The 17902-nt window shown below is 40.7% G+C and overlaps 1 protein-coding gene across 4 annotated transcripts in view; it reads right to left on the bottom strand.

Moving 5' to 3' along the window:
• LOC132384803 (signal transducer and activator of transcription 5B-like) overlaps window positions 1–17902 on the bottom strand; it is a 161095-nt gene that overhangs the window by 23067 nt on the left and 120126 nt on the right. For all 4 annotated transcript variants that reach the window (XM_059956331.1, XM_059956332.1, XM_059956333.1 and 1 more), the window contains 7 exons: window positions 16193–16330; window positions 15161–15340; window positions 10339–10426; window positions 7036–7158; window positions 1700–1792; window positions 904–1110; window positions 357–451 (listed from right to left, as the gene is read on the bottom strand). In XM_059956331.1, the coding sequence (XP_059812314.1) occupies window positions 357–451; window positions 904–1110; window positions 1700–1792; window positions 7036–7158; window positions 10339–10426; window positions 15161–15340; window positions 16193–16330 (924 nt within the window). The remainder of the gene's footprint in view (window positions 1–356; window positions 452–903; window positions 1111–1699; window positions 1793–7035; window positions 7159–10338; window positions 10427–15160; window positions 15341–16192; window positions 16331–17902) is intronic.

The following is a 17902-nucleotide window of genomic DNA, read 5'->3' as shown; positions in this document are numbered from 1 at the left end:
GTAGTCAGGGCATCAAAGGTTATGGTGAGAAGGCAGGGGAATGGGACTAAAGGGGAGATTGGATCAGCTCATGATGAAATGGCAGAGCAGACTCGGTGGGCTGAATGGCCGACTTCTGCTCCTTTGTCTTATGATATTCCTATCTGATCAAAAGAAAGATAGTTAGTGAATTTCTTCACAACTCTCTAGGATAGAACTTCAAGTATCATTACAAAGTGATTTTTGTGAATCTTCCTGGCAGATGCTTACATTTAAGATGAAGGGTTATTTGAGGAAATTATTGCAAAATTTGTGTTTATGCATTGGCCATCAATCAGTAAATACCAATTAGTTTGGAGAGAGACTAAAATTCCTACCCATTATTCCAGTAATCCTTCAAATGTTTCTTAGTGAGCTCCATCACACCATCAAACCATTGCCAGAAAGTGAATGTTCTTCCAGGTAGGTTTTCCTACAGGAATATGAAAATGATTTAGCGATGTCTATAGCATGCATTGATGATTACCTAACAATATAAGTCACCAAACATATTATAATTATAAATTCACTTGGATGGTTATCTGTCAAATTATTTAGAGCATACACACTAGACCATTACTTGTGCTTCCAGGTTTCATAATGTTGTGGTCTGGGAAGTAGTATGTCTTCTCACAGCTAATGATAGGCAAGCAAAAATGATAAGAGGCAGAGACAAAGGGTTCAAAGTGCAGTAACATGGATGTGGTAGCATATTAACAAAACCTCGTATTCAAGAGAAGGGCAGAGAGTGAGAATGAACAATTAACTCATGTAACAACACACATCACGCTCCCAGAAGGTCACAGTAGCACATCTACACAGAGCTGAGTGCAATAACGCAGAGTTTAGATAAGCTACTGGAACGAATATGTACATATATATTACCTTGTTAAACTGAGTCCAAGAAACCATCCTGTTTGTGAATTCTTCCATGCTGAAACTCTGCTCATCAAATATCTTCTGTGCCAGGAAAACAAAGTGCTGTTTGCACAAGCCCTGAGTTGACTGCACTTCAGCCATAAATTTCATATTGAGGGTGTCACACATTTGAGACCATGACACCCTGTCTGGTACATAGAAGGGTAATCGTTCCTGCAGAAAAAGAGGAAAAAGAACATTGTGTAACATGTGAATCTATTTCTTTTAAAGCAATGACCCCCCCCTTAGCACTACCTATTGGTCTGTTGTCTACACATGCACTTTGTTCACTCCTCTCTCTCCCTGCAGTGGAATTCACCAGTTAAAGACATCTGCTGCGTGTGTGCTTTTATTTAATTGATATGTAGTTGTACAGACACAACACATTGAGTATCTGATCCTTACTGGGATTCAAATCACACTAATACTAAGCTGGTGCATGGACAACAAGCTTTGCAATAGCTCAATGGTAAGTGCACCACCCAACGTGACATTGAATCATCAACATCATTAAAAGTTCCAGTTTTGAGAGGGCCAATTTCATCTGTACAGCATTAATAGGCTCAGACTCCTTGGCTCAGAACTTGACTCAGGTTAGGTAACATTTTCTTTCTATGATTCAGTAGCATGCCTCATAATACTAATAATATCTGTCATTAAAAAGGAATTTGAAAAAAAAGTACTGCACAAACTTAATTACAACCATTCACCTTGCCCAGTACCTCTACGTAAAAGCAAAATATTCCAATTTAGTAAAACTTACAATCTCAGAGAATGCATTGTCCCACAAGATTGTGGCAGTAGCATTGTTGTCTTGACTGCCATGAACAATTACCACAATAGGTAGCGATAAGGCCTGCAATATAAAAAAAATGAAAGAAATAAGTGCCTTACTTAACTTTATTTGGTTACATAAAGTATTCACTCCCTTTCCTAGATCTAGATCTGGAATTCAGAGCTCAAATTTTAACTCATACAAATTTTAACAAATCCCTGAAAGCCATTTCAACTCATGAGTCTCATTTATATTTCTCCAAGCTTGCTTTTACCTCTAGCTATTTCCAGCCCTGATGCAATGTCACTAATCATGAAGGTTAACTCTCCTTCTCTCTCCTCAGATGCTCCTCGATTTCCAGCTTTTTCTATTTTAAATAAAGTGACTTGCTTTTTAAGTTCATAAAAGGTCTTAAAAAAAAAGTCTTTGTTTTTCAAAAGGCAAATGTATTCTTCCTTTGAGAAGGAGACCAAAACTGCACACAGTATTTCAAATGTGGTCTGACCAAAGTCCAATATAATTGCAACAAAAGATCTTCTTACCCTTGTGCATCAAACACCTTATTATAACGACAGGCATGATGCTACTGGCTTTCCTAATTGTTTGCATCATTAGAAGAAACAAATGCAGGAAAAGGGCATTGGCTCTTTGTACTTGCTCCACTATCCATTAAGATCATGGCTACTGTTCTGCACCCACCTCATATATCCCAAAACTCCCTTAATATCAAAAAATCTACCAAACTCTACACTAAATATATGAAACGACCTCTTGGTTAGTCAGTTCCAAAGACTCACTATCATCTGGGTGAAAACATTATTTTCTCATCACCCCTTGTTCGAGATCCCTAGTCAGGGGAAACAGCAATCCTGCATTTACCCAGTCAAGCCCAAAAGAACTTTATATGTTTACACCAGATCTCATTTTCCTAAATTCAAGAGATTATAGGACCTATAGTCATATATATAGGTTTGTATATATGACAAACCTGCCATCCTAGGAATCAGTCTGTTGAAACTTTGCTCGAGTCTCTATCCTTCCTTATGTAAGTCGACTAGACATGCATGCAATATTCCAGATGTAGCCTGGCCAGGGTCCTATATAACTGGAGCATGACATCTATATTGCCTTGCAATAAAAAGCACATGTAGCTTGGCTTCCTAATTGTTTGCTAAACTTGCATCTTAGTTTTCCAGGATTTGTGTACAAGGAAGCTTAGCTCTCTTTGAACACCAATGTTTTTAAAACTCTCACCATTTACAACGTACTTTGCCTTTCTATTTTCTCTACAAAACTGGATGTCCTCACATTGTTCAACATTATATTCTACCTGCTGTGCCCTTGCCTTTCATTAACCTTTCTATATCTCACATAATCTCACTGAATCTTCTTCATAGCCCTTATTAGAATATGGGACATGTCAGAACAGTACAGGCCCTTAGGCCCACAATGTTGTGCTGCCCCTTTAACCTACTCTAATATCAATCTAACCCTTTCCTCCTACATAACCCTTCATCCACGTGCCTATCTAAGAGTCTCTTAAATGTCCCTAAAGTAGCTGCCTCTACCATCACCCCTGGCAGGACATTCCACGCACCCACCACTCTTGTGTAAAAAGAAGCTACCCCTGGCATCTCCCTATACTCCTCCAACCAGCTTAAAATTATGCCCCCTTGTATTAGCTACTTCCACTCTGGAAAAAAAGTCTCTGGCTGTCCATAGATAGCCTTTCATCTTCCTTTGCCAAAGAGAAAAGCCCTAGCTTGCTCAAACTAACCTCATAAGACATACCCTGCAACCCAGGCAGCATCCTGGTCAATCTCCTCTGCACTGCCTCTAAAGCTTCCACACCCTTCCTCTAATGAGGCGACTAAAACTGAACACAATATTCCAAGTGTGATCTAACCAGAGTTTTATAGAGATGCAACATTACCTCACGGCTCTTGAACTCAATCCCCCCTGAATGATGAAGGTCAACTCACCATATGCCTTCTTAACAACCCTATCAACTTGCATGGCAACTTGTGGGATTTATGGACGTGGTCTCCATGATCCCTCTGTTCCTTCACACTGCTCGGAATCCTGTCATTAACCCTGTACTCTGCCTTCAAGCTTGACTTTCCAAAATGAATCACTTCACACTTCTCTGAGTTAAACTCCACCTGCCACTGCCTTAGCCCATCCCTGGTCCACATGTCCCTCCCCACAGAACTCCCACCTGGCACTTACCCCTGCAAGCGCAAATGCTACACCTGTCCCCACACTTCCCCACTTACCACCATTCCGGGCCCGAGACAGTCCTTCCAGGTGAGGCAAAACTTCACCTGCAAGTCTGCTGGAGTCGTCTATTGCATCCGGTGCTCCCGGTGTGGCCTCCTCTACATTGGCGAGACCCGACGCAGATTGGGGGACCGCTTCGTCGAGCACCTACGCTCCATCAGTCACAATAGACAGGACCTCCTGGTTGCCACCCACTTCAACTCTGCCCCTCATTCCCATCTAAATATGTCCATACATGGCCTCCTCTACTGCCATGATGAGGCCAAACTCAGGTTGGAGGAGCAACACCTCATCTACCGTCTGGGTAGCCTCAACTGGTGGTATGAACATTGAATTCTCCAATTTCCGGTAATTCCCTCCCCCTTCCCCTATCCCAGGTCCCTCTCTGCCTCTCTCCCCTTTCGACTTTCTGCTTCTTTATCTCTACAGTTCTTTCATGCTTATCCCCTCCCCCCTTTATCCTTCCTCTGATTGGTTTTCCACCTGGCACCTCTAGGCTCTACCCCCTCCCCTATCTCTATTACTGGGCTTCAGCCCTCTCTTCCCCCCCATTCCTGATGAAGGATCTCAGCCCGAAACATTGGCTACTCTTTTCTCATGGATGCTGCCTAACCTGCTGAGTTCTTCCAGCGTTGTGTATGTATTCTTTTAGCCCATCCCTGTATTCTGTCAATGTCCCGCTGCAACCTAAAGACCATAAAATACAGGATCAGAATTAGGCCATTTGGCCCATCAAGTCTGCTTCTACATCCTTCTACTCTATCCACAACACCACGACCTTCGTGTTATCTGCAAAACTTACAAACGCACACTTCCACTTCTTCATCCAAATCATTTATAAAAATCACAAAGAGCAGGGTCCCAGTTCAGACCTGTGCAGAACACCACTGGTCACCAACCTCCAGCAGAAAACGCTCCATCTACTACCACCCTCTGCCTTCTAAGGGGAAGCCAATTCTGAATCCACACAGCCGAGTTTCCCTGGATCCCATACCTCCTGACTTTCTCAATGAACCTACCATGGGGAACCTTATGAGATGCTTCACTAAAATCCACTTACACCACATCCATCACTCTACCTACATCAATGTGCTTTGACACATCCTCAAAGTATTCAGTCAGGCCCATGAAGCATGACCTGTCCTTCACATAGCTAAGCTGATGATCCCTATGCTTCTCCAAATGCTCATAAATCCTGTCTCTAAGAATCTTCTCCAATATTTTGGCCACTCACTGGTCTATAATTTTCATGTCATCATTACCTTCCTTAAACAAAGGAATAACATTTGCCCTCCCTCCACATTCTTACATCTATACTCAATGGTTAAATTTATTATCAGAGAATGTGTACGGTATACAACCTGAAATCAATGTCTATTACAGTGAAAGCAAGGTACCATTAACTTCCTTAACCACTTGCTGCCCATCAATGCTTGCTCTCAAGCATTGACTGGTGCACAAGAACACCTTTGTCTTGTCACACATTGTTCAATTTGTGAACTAGTTATATTTTTTGGCTCATTGTCAATTTAGAAGCTAAAATTGGCTCCATATCTCACTTAGGTGATTGTATCGTCACTTTACTGTTTTAATATTTAGTCACAAAGAGTGGTTGGTCAGAGTGCTAGCCCATATCTTGTAGGTTGAATCAGTGGTAAGGAAGACAAATGCAATGAGAGGGCCAGAGTAGAAGAGCAAGGATGTAACGCTGAGGCTTTATAATGCATTGGTCAGACTGCACTTGGAGTATTGTGAACAGTTTTAGACCCCTTATCTAAGAAAGGATGTGCTGGCAGTGGAGAGGGTTCAGAGAAAGTTCACAAGAACAACTCCAGGAATGAAAGGGTTAATGTATGAGGAGTGTTTGATGGCTCTGGGTTTGAACTCACTGGAGTTTAGATGAATGAAGGGGGATTTCATTGAAATCTATCAAATATTGAAAGGCCTAGACAGAGCGGATGTGGAGAGGGATGTTCCCTGTCATGGGTGAGTTTAGGACCAGAGGGCACAGACTCCGAACGAAGGGGTGTCCATTTAGATTAGAGATGAGAAGGAATCTCTTTAGGCAGAGGGCAGTGAATCAGTGGAATTCATTAACATGGATGGCTGTGGAGGCCAAGTCATTATGTATATTTAAAGAGGAGGTTGATGGATTCTTGATTAGTCATGTCATCAAAGGTTATGGGGAGAAGACAGGAGAATGGGGTTGAAAGGGACAATAGATCAGCCATGATGGAACAGCAGAGCAGACTCAATGGGCTGAATGGCCTAATTCAGCTCCTGTGTCTTATGGTCTTACCTTTTATGATGAGCTCTCAATATCAAGAATTTAGCCTAACACCAGAGATCACCAACTGGTTCAATTCCACTATTATCTGTACGTTTTCCTCATGACTGTGTGGGCTTTTTTCAGATTACCCTGGATTCCTCCCACATTCCAAAGGCATATGCGTTAGGGGTTGGGGCATGCTGGAAGCACAGTGACGACTGTGGGCTGCCCCCAACACTCAAGACTGTGTGGGTCGTTGACACAAAATGATGCATTTAATTGTATTGACGTATATGTAACAAATAAAGCTAATCTTTCTTATCTTTCTTCTAATAAAGTACTTCTTTAAATAATAATGATTGCATGCGTGGGAAATTGTGCAAGGGACTGGGACTCCAATACTCATTGTCAGAGATTTGATGGCCAAACAGATTTAAAGTTAAGCCCTCCATTTACTGTTGACAGTTGCATGTGATATTGAATTACTGTTCAGTACAGATCCTTGCTCACTAGGACTGAGACCCATCTATGTAGCACAACATTGCCCCACAGTCATCTAATTTCAGTTGGGTTGAGAAGGTGGAAAAAAAACACTATCCAGACAAATTGTGCCACAGTTATAAGTAATAAGAAAACAGTTGATGCAGAGCATGAATGTATTTAAAAGGACACAAAATGCATAAGAAACTGTTTAAAAGACTATCTGTATTAACGGTGCCTTTAAACTGCCTTTCAACCACTTGTAAAATAGAACTGGTAACAAGCATTCTGATACCTGAACATGGTATTTCACTTCACTGCCTGCGATGCAGAGTTCTGAAGAAAACAGGACAGCAAACTTTTCCTCAGTTACTGACTCAGTTCCTCTGCGATCCGAGCGTTTTATTTTCTTTAAGGACTTGAATTTGTAGGGAAAGAATAAAAAATTAGGTCAAGAAACTGTCAAACATCAAACTATAGTAATGGCTAGAAGGATAAACAAAGATTGCATAACATTTTAGAAGGTAACAATTACTTGTATTTTACTGAGACGAGAAAAGAGTATGCAGTAGTTGACATTTTGGCCCGAGTCCTGATGAAAGGTTTTGGCCCAAACATCGACTGTTTATTCTTTTCCATAGATGCTGCCAGGCCTGCTGAGTTCCTCCAGCATTTGTGTGTGTTGTTTGGATTTTATTTGTCAGTTGCCTCGCAAGGATATGACATCTTTGCTGCAGATTATTTTTATTTATAGTTCTTCCTACATACACTGCTCTGACCTTTTACCTCCCTGCTTGCTCAATTTTTGCAAAGACAATATAGCCTTTAGTTCAGAGGGATGTAAAAACTCCTTAGGAGAAGTTAAAGAAATTCACTATGTCTCGATCAATATTTCTCCCTCAACTGACACAAGGAAATAAACTCATCTCATCGTCACTTAAGAAATTGTCCTGTGCAAGATGGTTGTGCTGTTTCAATATCTCAAAAATAGAAACAGCATGAGTTCCCTTGATGAATTACTTTTGCTGTATAATGTTAAGAGCTTCAGATATGATGAAAACCTTATGATTGAAATGCTTTTCCTATTCATATGCTGTTGCATAAACTAATCAAAATTCAACATCTTTGTGCAATCTATGCCATTGCATTAAATGTGTAGAATTCCACAAACAAAATGGTCAAGATGGCACTGAGCTGGGCTCTCTGTCAAGGTTGCAGATTGGATTTAATTTTTTTTTAGATATTTTTAAGTTCAAAGTGATTGTTTAGGGGAAAGAGAGGGAAGATAGAGGTCAGGTTCAGGCTCAGGGATGGGGACGTGGGGGAATTACAGGACAAGCAAGACTTTAAACCTCTGCTGCTTATTTGAAGGCCAGCAATATGGACATGGTCGGATGTTAGACCTGCAGGTCAGCAAGGAAGAGGGCTGGTAGCCCCCACCCCCTCACCCCTGGGCAGTGAGTCAATCTGAGTTCCATGCAGGCTGGAGGCATGAGCAATATTGATCCCTTAAGTAAATGAATCAGCAAGTTTGGCATTAAAGGCCTGAAGTTCAGGTCCTCGATCATTGTCATTGGCAAGTCCTGGGTCGATACCAAAGATCAAAGACCGAAGTCTGGATTGAAGCCCATAGGTTGATTGGAGGTCTGGACTGAAGTCTGACGTTCAATTGGAAATCCAGATTGAAGACTGAAGTACAGAAATCAAGGCCTTTTGGCTAGAGCTCTGAATATGCAAATCACTGCGAGTCCACTAAGGAAGTTGAAGGCTCATTCCACGAGTCTACTGGAGGCAGGAGACGGCCTGTCCAGAAGTTAGAGGACTGTGTATGTGTGTGGGTGGGAGGGAGGGGTGAATGGGGCTTGTTGCGTTGTCACTTGGTATGTACTGTTTTGTTGTGCTCTGTGTTGAATTGCTGAGCATGGTGGACCTGCTATGTTGGTGCCAGAATGTGTGGCAACACTTGTGGGCTGCCCCCAGCTGGTTGTTCACTGTATGTTTTGATATACGGTACATGTGATACACAAATCTGAATCTGAACTCTTCACAATTAATAACAGGTCATCATCCTCATAAGGGCTTCATGAGGAACTGTTCTTTAGAAATATAAATGTCACACGAACGACTCTGATAGGTTGGGGATAATGAGAATAAACAAGAAGGTTTTTTGTCCAAAACGTTGACTGTACTCTTTGCCTAGATGCTGCATGGCATGGCCTGCTGAGTTCCTCCACTACTCTATGTGTGTTGCTCAGATTTTAAGTTACTATTGACAGGAAAAGTAAAAATGTCCTATTCACAAAATTGACATTCCTCACCTGAATAAGTCAAACAACTCATAAACACGCACAAACACACAGATGGCTATGATAAAAATAAGAGTTTGTATTTATGTGCATGCGTTTGTGATTCTAAAGGAGATCAAAAATATCGTCACTGAATCCTTGAGCTGAGATAAGACTGTAACTTGTAATAATGCATGGACCATATCATGTATGAGCATCTTAAAATGAGTGCTCAGTATTAGTTATTCTGTTCAGCATACAGCAAGTGGAACCTGCTGATCATTAACATTGAAGATGCCACAGCTGACAATTTCAACAGAGTGCCAGTTCAGTGATGGCCCAAGTGATGGCAGAGGGAGAGACACAGACACGGAATGAAGTTCACTGAGTTTTAATAAGAACTATATAGAGCAAAGGGAAATAATAAATGCTAGATCAACAGGGCTGCTAACTAAAAACTCTCAAACTACAGTAACTAAAAATTAATATGCTGTCACTGTGACTTGAAAGCAGTAACCTAAAACTAAATTAATACCACTTCTTAACAGAGTCTATCTAAATCACATCTTGTTTCCTGGAACATGGACTAAGGTAAGCAGGGAGTATTGTCATCGCTGTACTTCGAATAGGACTTGACAAGGTTTACACACATGAAGAGAATACGTATAATACCAAACGTCCTAATTGGCTGGGTTGCTGTCCTCTTTCAGCTGCCCGGCTGTGACAGCATCCAGAACCCGCGGTTGTGACAGAGATCACAACTTTGCTCATCTAAAATTGAAGAGTTATAGACCAATCTAATTAGGACAGCGAAAATGACAAAAGTTACATTGAATGATTTGAAAGATGTTTTAAAAAACTTATTCTTGTGGGCACCACCAGCAAAAATGGGATTACTGAGAAGGCAATGGTAAAATTTATTCTTGAATCAACTAAGTGCCTTTATTAGGCTATTTCAATGGGTGGTTACATGTCAAACACATAATTGTGGGTATGAGGTTGTGTAGAAGTCAGACTAGGTCAGGGTACAGGTTTCCTTCCTGAACTAACATTTGTGAACCAGTTAGTTTGTATTTTACAACAATTCAGTAGCCTCAAGTCACTTTTACTGAAAGCCACCTTTTACTTTACTGAATTTAAATTCTCAAACTGTCGTCAGAACTAGCATTCTTTGTATTATTAGTCTAGGCTCCTGAATAATTTTTCCAGTAATAATTTTTCCACATAACTTTAGTCAGAGTAGAGTGATTCAAGAGAGCTAAATACAGCTTTCTTCAGGATTACAATATTTGCCTTTTAAGTTTAAAACTTACCATATTCCTGAAGCTGGCACTGGTGGTTTTTGTAGCATTACTAAATTCCAGTAAGCTGGTACTGTTCATGATTTCTCCCGTGTTTTCACTGGAACAAAATACATGTAATTTCACAGTTACGGCAACTTACATTTCATTCATACCCTAATTAAAATTATTAAGTTTAAATTTTTCCATTGGATACAAGAAAACTTGAACCATATTAACCTAAAGTCCAAAGAGTAGACACCTTGTCAATCAAAAAATCCAATTAATGTTTCTTTGTCTGACTTGTGTAAATCCCACTTGGATTATTATGGGCAAAGTGATGCTATCCAATATCAAATAACCTTCCAGTAATCACCATTTTAGTTCACACCTGAATGAGATTAATGCTCACTTGAGAGAGATGGTGCAGGACTAGCTGGCATTTGCTAACTTATTCGGTAACAATAATTTCACCAGTACTTTTTCTTTTACATTTATTTAGCTGTAAATGTGATGTACGGCATTAAATTTGGGAAACCTGAAAAGATGCAAGTCGTTTCTGAGAACTTTGCTTTAGTCACCGTTTTGCAATAAGATATGTTAGTAGTATATTCCAAGATACTAATCGTAAGACCATAAGAAGCAGGAGCAGAATTGGGCCATTTGGCCCATCGAGTCTGCTCTGTCATTCAATCATGGCTGATCCTTTTTCCCTCCCCAGCCCCACTCCCTGTAACCTTTGATGCTGAGGCCAATCAAGAATCTATCAATCTCTGCCTTAAATACACCCAACGGCCTGGCCTCCATAGCTGACTGTGGTAGGAAATTCCACAAATTCACCACCCTCTGGCTAAAGAAATTTCTCTGTATCTCTGTTTTAAATGGACACTTCTCTATCCTGAGGCTGCGTCCTCTTGTCCAAGACTCCCCCACCATGGGAAACACCCTTTCCACATCTATGCTGTCTAAGCCTTTCAACATTCGAAAGGTTTCAATGAGATCCCCCATCATCCTTCTAAATTTCAGCGAGTACAGACCAGAGCCATCAGATGTCTCTTGTATGATAACCCTTTCATTTCTGGAACATCCTTGTGAATCTCCTCTGGACCCTCTCCAATGCCAGCACATCTTTCCTTAGGTGAGGAGTCCAAAACTATTCACAATACTCAAGGTGAGGCCTCACCAGTGCCTTATAAAACCTCAGCATCACATCCCTGCTCTCGTATTCTAGATCTCTTGAAATGAAGGCTAACACTGCATTTGCCTTCCTCACCACCAACTCAACCTGCAAGTTAACCTTCAGGGTGTTCTGCACCAGGACTCCCAAGTCCCTTTGCATCTCAGATTTTTGGATTTTCTTCCCGTTTAGAAAATAGTCTGCACATTCTTTTCTTCTACCAAAGTGTATGACCATGCATTTTCCAACATTGCATTTCATTTGCCACTTTCTTGCCCATTCTTCTAATCTGTCTAAATCCCTCTGCAGCTTTCCTGTTTCCTCAACACTAGCTGCCCCTCCACCAATCTTCATATCATCTTCAAACATGGCAACAAAGCTATCAATTCCATTATTTAAATCATTGATATACAGCATAAAAAGAAGTGGTCCCAACACTGACCTCTGTGAAACACTACTATTCCCTGATAGCCAACCAGAAAGGGATCCTCTTATTCTCACTTGCTGTCTCCTACCAAACAGCCAATGCTCTAACCATGTTAGTAACATTCCTGTAATAGCATGGGCTCTTAACTTGGTAAGCAGCCTCATGTGTGGCACCTTGTCAAAGGCCTTCTGAAAGTCCAAATATACAACATCCACTGCATCCCCTTTATCTATCCTACTTGTAACCTCCTCAAAGAATTCCAACAGGTTCATCAGGCAGGATTTTCCCTGAAGGAAACCATGCTGACTTTGGACTATCTTGTCCTGTATCACCAAGTCCTCCATCACCTCATCCTTAACAATTGACTCCAACATCTTCCCCATCCACTGAGGTCAGGCTAACTGGTCTATAATTTCCTTTCTGCTGCCTTCTTCCTTTCTTAAAGAGTGGAGTGACATTTGCAATTTTCCAGTCCTCTGGCACCATGCCAGAGTCCAATGATTTTTGAAGGATCATTACTAATGCCTCCACAATCTCTGCCACTACCTCTTTCAGAAACCTAGGATACAGTTCATCTAGTCCGGGTGACTCATGTACTCTTAGGTCTTCCAGCTTTTTGAGCACCTTCTCCCTTGCAATAGTAACTGTACTCACTTCTCTTCCCTCACACACTACAACATCAGGCATAATGCTTGGGTCTTCCACAGTGAAGACTGATACAAAATACTGCTGAACTGTCTTGGCCCGAAACGTCGACTGTACTCTTTTCCATAGATGCTGCCTGGCCTGCTGAGATTCTCCAGCATTTTGTGTGGATGCTTGGGTTTCCAGAATCTGCAGATTTTCTCTTATTTGCAAAATACTCATTTAATTCGTCTGCCATCTCCTTGCCCACTGTTATTATTTTTCCAGCCTCATTTTCTAGCAGTCCTATATCCACTCTCATCTCTCTTTTATTTTTTATATACTTGAAAAAGCTTTATCTATCCACCTTGATATTGTTTGCTAGCTTGCTTTCATATTTCACCTTTTCCCTCCTAATGATTCTTTAGTTGCTCTCTGTAGATTTTTAAAAGCTTCCTAATCCTCTATTTTCCTGCTAATTTCTGCTTTGTTGTATGCCTTTTCTTTTGCTTTTACATTAGCTTTGACTCCCCTTGTCAGCCACGGTTGTACTATTTTGCCATTTGAGTATTTCTTTGTTTTTGGAATACATCTATCCTGCACCTTCCTCATTTTCCCCAGAAACCCACACCATTGCTGCTCTGCTGTCATCCCTGCCAGCATCTCCTTCCAATTTACTTTGGCCATCTCCTCTCTCATACCACTGTAAGTTCCTTTACTCCACTGAAATACTGTTAAATCAGACTTTACCCTCTCCCTATCAAATTCCAAGTTGAACTCAGTTGTGATCACTGCCTCATAAGTGTTCCTTTACCTTAGAAGATTTACCAGGATGTTGTCTTGAGCGAGCTGGGGCTTTTCTCTTTGAATTGAAGGAGGATGAGAGGTGACTTGATAGAGGTGTACAAGATGATAAGAGGCATTGATCAAGTGGATCAGGGGTGGTAGTAGGTGCAGACATTTAAGAAACCTTTGGGTAGGCACATGGATGTTAGAAAACTGGAAGGCTACATAGGAAGGAAGGGTTAGATTGATCTTAGAGTAGGTTATAAGATTGGCATAACTCCATCGATTCTTATGTTGACTGAGGCCTGGGCAAGTTGTATGGAAGACCGGCAGTTCCCATGCTGCAAGTCTCCCCTCTCCATGCCACCAATGTTGTGCAAGGGAAGGGCACTAGGCCAATACAGCTTGGCACCGGTGTCCTCACAGAGCAATGTGTGGTTAAGTGCCTTGCTCAAGGACACAACACACATGCCTCAGCTAAGGCTCAAACTAGCGACCTTCAGATCACTAGACCAACGCCTTAACCACTTGGTCACACGCCAACACATTGGCATAACATTGTGAGTCGAAGGACCCACATTGTGCTGTAGTGTTCTATGTTCTATATCAAGGTTTGATATTGTCATACAAGTTCAAAGTTCAAGGTACATATAGGTCACATGTACATCCCCAAGATTCATTTTCTTATGGGCATACTCAATAAATCCAATACCCTAATAGAATTAATAAAAGATTGCACCAACAAGGTGGACAACCAATGTGCAAAAGACAATGAACTATGCAAATATGAAAATAAAGAAAATAAATCGTAATAATAAATATTGAGAACATGACATAAGAAGTCTGTAAAAGTGTGGGAACATTTCAATGATGGGGCGAGTGAAGTTATCCCTATTGATTCAAGAGCTTGATGGTTGAGGGGCATTAATTGTTCCTAAATCTGGAGTGTGGGTCTTGAGGCTCCTGTACAATCTTTGTGATGGCAGCAGTGAAAAGATAGCGTGACCTGGTTGGTGGGGTCCCTGATGTCACATGCTGCCTTCCTCCCTTTTTATGTTTTACAACAAAAAGGGAGGATGCTGTGGTTGGCAAGGACCAATTAGGCCGAAGGGCCTGCTTTTGTGGTGTATTATTCTGTGACTCTACGAAAAAAAGAGGCCATTTGGTCTATACCAGCTCTCAGAGTGATCCTGTTAGTTCCATTTCCCTACTTAGTTCTCTATAACCTAATCTCTTAGACATGCCCATCAACTCCCCACCAGCAAGTCTTTGGGATGTGGGAGGAAACCGGAGCACCACAGACATCCTTAGATCATGACTGAATCTGGGTCACTGGGCCTACTATGCTGCTATCCCACCCATATTACACAAGCACATCAGACCTCATTCCATGACACAAGACAACTATATTATCTTCCAGAAACTAAGGAATAGCAAACACTGGATGAATTTCATTCCCCCCAATATTAAACAAATTAAATTTGCAAATGATTGTGAGGTAAATTGAAGGACAGTAGCTATCCCATGACATCAAACCACACAGAAATTTAAAAAGCCAGGGATAAGAATCTATTCCATCCCTGCTATCTTTGTGTGACAGGAGAATACACATCATCGTACAATGGTCTCTGTTTTATTATTTCAAAAATTATTATTGCACATAGGCAAATTATTATTGTGTATATTATTATTCTGTACTTTATTATTAGTTAAGTCTGCACACTGCTAAGTGTGTTTTTAAATGTTGATGCTGTAATGAAAGAATTTCCCACTCAGGATCAGTAAAGTGCTTATTATTATTATTATTATTATTATTATTATTATGTTGGATGTATTCTCACCTCTGTATATTCCCATGTTGTCTCATAACTCTGGCTTGTTGCTCTGTAATGATTATTGCTTTCACAAGAGGAGGCTTTGCTTGGGCATTCAGCCTCACTCCAAGTAGAAATCGAACTGTCGATGAAAACTTACTCTGAGTCTTTAGAACCTGTGGAGGCTGCTTTTCCACAAGAAATGCACTGTAGAAAGACAGAGCAAGGTCAAAATTAGACACATTAGATCTTTTTAAAAATCATATTTATCATCTTTTTGCCTCAGCTCTAGATAACATGTGACAGCAGCTAAGCAGGGTCAATATTCTCCTCTTCAGACTCTATAGGGAGCTATTTATCCTTTGCATTGTGCCAAAACCAGGAACAGGGGAGAGGGAGGAAGTGAATTTCACCACCCCGCCAGCTCTCCTTCCTGCCCTCACTGCATACAGTTGCTACAGCATTCTTCCTGGAAAAAAAGCAACTTTCACTAACATTAGTATGATTAGAATGCCAAGGTACATTTGTTTTACTTTATTATTTTAAGCCCACCAAGTTTTACTAATGCACACATGATAAAGTAACATGTTAATACAAATGTAGGGTGACAGGCAGAAGCAATTTCACAGCAACAGATTCAAACTTTACATTCCTTATTACTTTCTGGCTTGGCAAATTTGACATTCAAAGCCACAAGAACAAATTCTGCTTTAATGCTCAATTCACACATCCCGTTCTTCGTGGAGCTAACTTCTATGTTTCAAATCATTGTGATTTGCGCAAGATAAAATGGTGGCTGCTGTGCACTTGCCAAATTGCAGCTGGAGTGGTGTAGGAGAATTAGTTCAGTGGCAAAAACAACTATAATTTTAGGGTGCATTGTCTTTGAATTGAGACAATTATAAATCCTACGCCACACATAGGGCTTCCTTTATATCAGGATACATGCAGAAGATCTTGTTGTTTGCGCTTGCAGCTCTAGGTAGATTTGGATACAAATTTATTTGGTTGGCAACCTCCATTTTGCTAGTATAATCAAGGTGGTAATAAAGAAGTTACCTTCTAACCAAGTTATTGAGTAAGGAGGAGAGCTTCTCGGGCACTCCTGATATCTGGTCAATAGCAACGTCTTCCTGTGAGCTAATCAGCCCAAATTCTTGCTGAATCTGACAGTTCATTTCTGCAAGTTTATCACACCTGGAATAAGAGCAGACTTTAACGTTGACATCTTACCCCAATTCAAAAGAACACACCGAGAACTCGGTCAACTAGAACTCTAGAAATCGAAGACTATTCATTATAAGACTTATTGGAATTCCAGTTCATGGCAACATTCCAAATTTCTTTGTGAAAATGTCCTTATTACAAATTGTAATGTACCACAACAGCACTATGGGAGTACTTATACCAGAAGGACTGCCGTGGTTTAAGGTATGGCTCTTAAGGGAAATTAAGGAGAGGTAATAAATGCTGGCCTTCCCAGTAATGCCCATCTTTTGAGAATCAATACTACTACTACTAAAAAAAGCCCCAAATGGTCAACTGCAACTCACTGGCATCTTGTCATCGAGGTGGAATGCAGGCAATTCAAGAACAGGACCTATTAAAGGACACCTAGAATGACCAAAGCAGCAGCTACTTTACCTAGGAACAACAGAATATGAATGCTTTACCAGTGTTGATGTTAAAGAATTATTTAGTTTCGGATCTTTTAAATTTTAACTGTGGAACCCTCAAAGTAAACTGCTAATCAGTCCACTTAGTTCCATAAACAAAGAACAACACTTTCTCTCTCTCCAGCTCTGCAGTGCAAGAACAGGTATAGAAATACCCAAAGTACACATGTAGCCATTAACTCAGTGCATACCCAATATCAGGTCAGGTTGTATATGAACACGGGTAATTCTGCCCATCATTCTGATTGTACTGATTTATTTATTTAGATATACAGCTTGGTAACAGGCTCCTCTGGCCCAACAAGTCCACGCCACCCAGTTACGCCCATGTGACCAATTAACCTACTCATTAATAAACCTTTGAAATGTGCGTGGAAACCCACGCAGTCACAGGGAGAATGTACAAACTCTTTACAGGCAGCAACAGGAATTGAACTTGTGTCATTGGTGCTGTAATAGTGTTGAGCTAACCACCACATTACCAGGGGATACTTAGCCTATAGGGAAATAACTTGCTTTAAAAAAAGAAATGCTGGCGTACATTGACAAAGAATCTCTCTATCTGAGTGAGGTGGCTGATTGCAGCCAAGACATAATCTACAACGGCATTCAATGTATCTGGGTCAAAAAATGGGAGAGGAAGAACTTTTAGCATTTGCAGGGCTGACTGTGAATAGCTGAGCATTGCTGGGAAATGTATGCAGATAAATATCAGCAAGGATGACAAAATCCAATTGCCTCTTATGAGCAAATAGCTAACGAGGTGTCACCCATGAGTTTTATGGATGAAAAATGGTCAGTTGGAGAGCTGGCAGTAGATAGATGCCAGCAGAGGAACTGTACATTCTGAAATTTAAGTAAATATTTATTAACATTGGATGGAAGAAATGAAAATTTACGCAAAAAAAATTAATTGCAAACATGCAAACTTCATTACTGAAATGCATAACAAATTTGACATTTCTTCAACAAAAGCTAATAAGTGTAATTTTAAGTTAACTATATCAGATCATTCTAATGACTTATTCAAACCATTTGAACTTTAACAATATGGCCTTGCGTTCATGACAGACCATGAAGAATTCGCAAGCTT

The sequence above is a fragment of the Hypanus sabinus genome, chromosome X1 (genome assembly GCF_030144855.1).
Source record: "Hypanus sabinus isolate sHypSab1 chromosome X1, sHypSab1.hap1, whole genome shotgun sequence".
Classification (NCBI taxonomy): domain Eukaryota; kingdom Metazoa; phylum Chordata; class Chondrichthyes; order Myliobatiformes; family Dasyatidae; genus Hypanus; species Hypanus sabinus.
The sequence above is the reverse complement of the archived record's forward strand: the minus strand, read 5'-3'. Positions and strand labels throughout refer to the sequence as shown.